This window comes from Peromyscus californicus, unplaced genomic scaffold (genome assembly GCF_007827085.1).
Source record: "Peromyscus californicus insignis strain IS unplaced genomic scaffold, ASM782708v3 Scaffold_7__1_contigs__length_154581171, whole genome shotgun sequence".
In the NCBI taxonomy this organism is placed as follows: domain Eukaryota; kingdom Metazoa; phylum Chordata; class Mammalia; order Rodentia; family Cricetidae; genus Peromyscus; species Peromyscus californicus.
The window spans coordinates 2,305,487-2,312,427 of record NW_026294595.1 but is presented as its reverse complement, the minus strand read 5'-3'; the positions used below and the strand labels follow the sequence as shown (position 1 = coordinate 2,312,427).

The 6,941-nt window shown below is 42.9% G+C and overlaps 1 protein-coding gene and 1 pseudogene across 1 annotated transcript; both read left to right on the top strand.

Moving 5' to 3' along the window:
- The first annotated feature begins 213 nt into the window (after window positions 1–213).
- On the top strand, window positions 214–1,152 carry LOC128102271 (olfactory receptor 1L6). Its single transcript, XM_052725858.1, has one exon. It carries the CDS (start codon window positions 223–225, stop codon window positions 1,150–1,152), a length of 930 nt encoding a protein of 309 aa, XP_052581818.1. The 5' UTR covers window positions 214–222.
- A 4,779-nt stretch (window positions 1,153–5,931) lies between these two features.
- Window positions 5,932–6,338, top strand: LOC128102488 (non-histone chromosomal protein HMG-14-like; annotated as a pseudogene).
- The last annotated feature ends 603 nt before the right edge of the window (window positions 6,339–6,941 follow it).

Below are 6,941 nucleotides of genomic sequence, written 5' to 3'. Positions count from 1 at the left end.
TGCCAGCATGGCCTCTGGTAGAGCAGGGAGTTTCTGCTGGAGTTGTGGGCCAGGATTTTTTTTAATTTTAGGCATAATTTCATTAACTGAACATATTTTTAAATCCTAATGAACAGCAATGGGGTTTCATTACAGCCTGAAAGCTAGGAGTTACATTGTCTTGATCAATTTGTCCTTCATATCTCTCCCAAATTCTTCCAAAAGGTGTCCAGAGACAGAGACATGAACAACCACAGCAGCAGCACCTTGGACTTCATCCTGCTGGGTCTCTCTTCCAACCCCCAAATGCAGAAACCCCTTTTTGCCATCTTCTTCATCATGTACCTGGTCACCGTGGTGGGGAATGTGCTCATCATCCTGGCCATCCACTCGGACTCCAGGCTCCATACCCCCATGTACTTTTTCCTCAGCAACTTATCGTTCATGGATATCTGCTTCACAACAGTCATTGTGCCCAAGATGCTAGTGAACTTGCTCTCAGAGACAAAAACCATCTCCTATGTGGGATGTCTAGTTCAGATGTACTTCTTCATAGCTTTAGCAAACACTGACAGTTATCTGCTGGCCTCCATGGCCATTGACAGACTGGTGGCCATCTGCAACCCTTTACACTATGATGTAGTGATGAGGCCACGACGCTGTCTCTTCATGCTCCTGGGTTCTTGTACCATCTCCCACCTACATGCCCTGTTCCGTGTACTTCTCATGTCTCAACTCTCATTCTGTGCCTCCCATGTCATTAAGCACTTTTTCTGTGACACCCAGCCTGTGCTAAAGCTGTCCTGCTCTGACACATCCTCCAGCCAGATTGTGGTCATGACTGAGACACTAGCTGTCATTGTGACCCCCTTCCTATGCATCCTCTTTTCCTACCTGAGAATCATTGTCACTGTGCTCAGGATCCCCTCTGCAGCTGGAAAATGGAAAGCCTTCTCTACCTGTGGCTCCCACCTCACTGTAGTGTCCCTGTTCTATGGAAGTGTCATCTATGTCTACTTTAGGCCTCTGTCCATGTACTCAGTGGTGAAGGACCGGGTAGCCACTGTTATGTACACAGTAGTGACTCCTATGATGAACCCTTTCATCTATAGCCTAAGGAATAAAGATATGAAAAGAGGTTTAAGAAAGTTAAGGGACAAACTTCACTCATAGAAATATCACATTATGAAGCATACAGTTGAGAGATAACCTAAGGCTACCCTTCCTTTCTATACACCTGTGCATGATCCTCTACAAAGTAGTAAGGGGTAATGTTGCAAACCAGCATCATTGATCTGGAAGTGAGACATTTGATTTCTGTCAATCATCTTGACCATATACAGGTTTATTCTCAGAACTATGTGCTACAGGGATCCAGATTTCAGGAATTTTTTGCCACACTCAGTAGATTGGTAACTGTGTATGCATGTACATGTCCCCAAACCTGGGAATTATAAATTGATCAGTGTTCACGCTAATGAATTATGTGATCTTAGTAGGAAATTGGGAAAGACATCCTTGACTAATGAGCTGAGATAAGTCTGAAGACCAACTGAACATGGCCAAGAAAAGAGATTCAAAAGTGAAGAAATGGGCAGAGCATTTCAATTGATGAAGACATCTCATTGTGTAGAGGAAGTGAACATGGGAAATGGTGAGGAAGACAGTGGGTGAGACTTGTTCAATTTAAGAATAAGGGGAATAAAGTTGGAAAGGTAGAAGAAACTACAAAAAATATTTATAGGTCTCACTCATGTTTCACCATTAATTCCACGACAGAGTGAATTCTCAGGACACAGCTCCTCTTCCATTGCTTTTCATTCTTTGTTTCCCTACACGGCAAAGAACCTTCCCTAAGCTTCCCTCTTGAGCTATAAATGTCAGTGCATTAGGCAGGATAGATGCAAGGTTTTGCTGTACAAATAAACAACCCAAAAGTCTTGTGACCTTAAAAACAAAGATATAATTCTCATTTACACCACATGCTCATCATAGAAAGCTGTTAGGTGCTGTCCATCTCAAACAGTCTGCAAGCCAAGGCTATAAGGAACCTACCTTTATAAACATCACTTTGTCTGAAGCTGGGAAATATCCTTGAAGATTTAATACTGAAAAGCCAACACTGTGGTCTAAGGGATCTTTACTATTTCTGACCAGAACTCAAACAAATGAAGCCATGAGAGACCGTCAAATCATGTGCTTGTACATGAAGAGCATTAACAACAACTACATGTAATACTGCACAAACACATCAGTGTGGTTGCTATTTTATAAGTAATTTCTGGCTATAATGTCAATAAAATGTCAACTAAAGACTTAGACTCATGGCTGAATCTGTACGCTTCATTGAGTTCTCACCACTGGCAGTGTTTCTCATCCCCAACTTGTTATCAGCAAGATCAGAAGTTTAAATATATGACCATGGACTTTCAAGATGTTGAGAAGTTTTGTGCTCCAATGGAACACAGAGATATCTGGGATTCAAAATAAAGATCTCTTCCCATTGTTGTTCTGTGTTCACTCAGAAATCTAAGAAAGTACTCAGCAGGACAGAAAAAGAATTCAGTTTCAATTGTCTTCATATTTATATAAGCACACCTGACCTTAATCATTTGGCTTTGAGATGCTGAGCTAAAAACTGCCCACTTTCTTTAATTGTATGCTATAGTGTTCTCACGCCAAATATTAAATAATGTCAGTGAGATACTTCAGAAATGTGAAAAACTGCTAACATATATTAAATAAATAATTTATTCCAGCCTACAGTAGCTTATAAACCAAATAAGTGCTCTTACTCCTGGAACCACCACATGTGCAGGTGTGTGGAGGGGAATCACCCTATGTAGTTCAAGCTGTCCGTGAACTCATGATGTAGCCCAGGCTGGACACCTTAAACTCATGGTCCTCCTGCATCAATCTCTTCTTGAGCACTGAGATTACAGTGTGCACCACTATGCCAGGTTCCTACCGTATTTGTTTTTATTGCTTACTTATTTACTTACTTACTTACTTACTTACTTACTTACTTACTCACTCTGAGTAAGTAAGCACCAGACCCTTTTTGCTCAACAAATATGTGCAAACTGAGAAATCAGGATCTTTGTGAACAATCTTATATTTCAAAAGTTCAAACTAAGTAATTCTAAATAATAAGGAATCATAAGACAGATCTTTAGGTACTAAGAGCCCTGCCCAGTTCTTCTAAGTCTTTGATTTCTCAGTAGGATCTGGGATGATATCACCATAGGAACAAGAGGCCACTTCCTGAAAAACATCCTGTTTGCCTCCAGAAGAAGTGAGGGAGTAGTCCCTGAAGACTTTATGATGAATTTACTAAACTAAAAATGGAATAGAAAGCTACCTCAGAGCCTTTGAGGACAGACTACAAACTTCCTAGATAGCTCCTCTTTCCACTACATGGCTGGTTGAATACAGTAGGAGAAAACTTCTAAAGATTTGTCCTTCGGGGAGAAAACTTTAAAGGGAAGAGCATTGGATCATTCAGAGACAAGCTCATTAAATACACATTAATACTGGAAATTACTTGATACTGAAGCAGAAAATTCAGTTCATCGAACATACTGATTTAATAGAGCAAATCCTACATAGTAGGAATGATGTAAAGCATGAGAAATAAAGAGGACATGAGGAAAGGTGCAAAGAATGTCTGCCATTGAAGAGCCATATTTTAAAAGGTGTTAGCAAAGCATATTTTAAACTTTAAAGAATAGCCATAAAAGTCAAGAAAAGAAATTTCAAGATGCTATGACTATTAACCAGTGTCACAATATGATGAGAGTTTAAGCAAAGTAAACCCAGAACATTAACCACTTGTTTCAGTGATGTGCCAGCCACTGATATCAGTAAGTTTGTAAAAAGAGGTTGGAAAGTCCCACCCCTAGCCGGCTGACACACTCGTGAGAGCTGGCTCTGGCCTTTACCTGGACAAAGCAGGAGAGCTGGCCCTGGAGGCAAGGGTGCAGGAGAGCCATATCCAATGGCATGGGCGCAGGAGAGCTGGCCCCATCCCTTACTGGCTGACTCACTCAGGAGCACTGGTCCTGTCCTTCACCTGGCCAGAGGGGGAGACAGCTCTGGTGGCATGGGTGCAGGAAAACTGGCAGGCTGATCAACTCAACTACTGCCCAGGCCCATATCCAGGGCTTTGAGTTGCCCCACTCCCACCCCAACATCTTCCCCATCTAGGTTCTGCTGGAGTGTGTGGAGGGACTGACCCTGTAGATCCATAGCTGAAGGATCCCTCAAAACTCAGGGTAACAGCAGGATATCTGAGAGTCTGTATAAGGATCCAGTATTGACGTTGTAACAGAAGCCAAGGATCTTGAACTAGCCTAAGGATTCACAACATTCTCAAGTAAAGCTGTTTGGGCTGATTGGGCAAAAGGGTATACTGTGTGACACACCACTACCTCCAAGGCCACTACAATGAATGAATACGTGATGGAGATGCCGGAAAGACAGAGGAGTGGAATGGAACATACACAGAACCAGAACGCTACGGCTGATAGAGGAGCAAGTTGCTGCCCAGAGGGGAGAATGGGATTTTTTTTTTTAACTTTGAGGGGGGTCGGGTCTACAAGGGTAGAAGGCAGATATGGAAGGACTGGAAAATGAGTGGGATTGGGGTATGTGATGTGAAATACCCCAAGATTCAATAAAAAAAAATTATGTTATGAAAGAAAGGTTGGAAAGGGAGATACATTGAGAGGGTTAAGGTAAATAGAGTGAGACTATGGAGTTGGTGGCTGAACTTTGTGTTCATGTTCCATTCTTAGACTTCTATTTTTCTAGCGGGAAATAAGATACCATTCTCTTTTTAAAGTATGTTTATTGCTTGACAATGTCATACAATTATTTAATGAAGTTTAATTATTTTCATCCCCTATTCCCTCTCTCACTGAAACCTTGCTTCCCAAAAATTAAAAAACCCTGCTACTCATGGTCTTTAGTTTAGTTTTGTTGTTGTTGTTTTACATGTTTGACCTACTGGATTTAATTAATTAGCGTTTTTGTCTGAACACAGATGGTAGTTTGTTTACTAGAACAAGGGCCACTAATCAGTGGCTGCACCATGGAGGGAAACGGCACCACCTCCCCCACACTGTTAACCACCAACAGTCCTTCAAAGAGGGTTGGAGCCCCATGAACCTTTCCCCCACCCGTGACAACATGTCAACGGGCCACTCCTGTGTGCGGATCTGGTGCAGACAATTGTGGCTGTAGCGAGGTGGCCACAGTGAAGTCACAGCCCAATAGCTGTGTCATATCTAGAAGACTTCTTTTTGCTAAACAGTCCCCATCCTCTGGCTCCTACATTCTCTCAGGCCCCTCTTCATCAGTGTTCCCTGAGCCCCAGGAGACAGGGGAGGACCAGGAAACAGCTACCCATGCAGGGCCAGCACCTCTCGTTCTTTGTTCTCAAAGGGCTTTATTCTTGGCTTGCATCTGGCTATTGCTCTCCTGTGCCTGGATTTACTTGCATTCATCCTGGCTCTAAGATATAAGGGAGATATTTCCTTCCTACTTGGAAAAACTTAGATTTATATTCTTTAAAATACCTTTTACCCCAACCTGTCTCTTCTATTTCTCAGGAACTTTAATTGTGAGATTTTTCAGACATCAGGGATACCTTAGATTTTTTTTTAATCACCCTCAGTGATCTCATGAAACAACATAACTAGAAAAATGAAACAATAACAATCACTATAACAAAAAAAGTCCATAAATCCCCAAATCCAGGAAGAGAGGAACAGATGACTAATAGCTGCATGATTGATGTGGTATCAGCATTTGACGCATTGAAAACAGATGCAGCCAATTATATCAACCTAAGCAGATAATGAGGTGAAAATAAATTCATCAGCTAGTTAGCTCACCAAAATTCATGGACCAAATTAAAATCAAGTATTAAGACTCTGAAGAGTGATCCCGTTCTCCCACCGCCCCCGCGGCGGGTCGCAGCAGTTCGTGCGGTGGCAGCCGAGGCGGCGTAGCTCCGTGACGGGTTCGGCCTCGCACGCGCCTCCCACCCAGCGCCGCCACGATGCCCAAGAGGAAGGTTAGCGCGGATGCAGCGGCGAAGGCGGAGCCCAATCGGCGCTCCGCGAGGCTGTCGGCCAAGCCCGCCCCCGCCAAGGTGGACAAGAAGCCGAAGAAGGCAGCGGGAAAGGATAAACCGTCAGACAAAAAAGTGCAAACCAAAGGGAAGAGGGGAGCAAAGGGCAAACAGGCCGGAGGTGGCTGACCAGCAAACCACAGACGTGCCTGCAGAGAACGGAGAGGCTGAGAACCAGAGTCCAGCCTCTGAAGTCGAACAGAAAGAAGCCAAGTCCGACTAGCCATCCATCGTGTCTGTCAGTGTCCCGGCCTCCCTTCTTGTACAATCCAGAGGAATATTTTTATCAATTATTTTGTAAATGCGAGGTTTTTAGTAGCTCTAGAAACATTTTTAAAAGGTGGAAGGAAGTCCCGCTTCATGCCATTTTTTAAGTGTAAATGATTTTTTTAAGAGGTTAAATCACTTGCTGGCTGTTTATTTTTTGGTACAACCAGAAAAGAGCAGGATACTGAATCAGGAGAGGCTGTGACTGTCTCGGGGGTCACCATAACATTCCGTAGAGGGGCTAGTTTTGTATCCTACAACACAAAGTATACTTGGAGTCTCGGTCGTGCATTTGTGTCTGGAATATTTTCAGTTATTTCTGGTCTTGTGTTTCTAGTAGAATTGTATCCTAAAAACCACTCTTCGGTCCTTGCCCTGTCAGAACTGTCTCTGGTCACGGCAGTCCCTTTTCCTAACAATTGTGATAATGTGCTGTGAAAGACTGAAATTTTGAATAGGTACTATATGTGGCATAAAATTGTGAGTCAGTGGAATTAAGGATTGTGAGCATTTGATTGTTATGTGAGGTCTTAGGGAAAACTTGCCAAAGCTTAGGCTG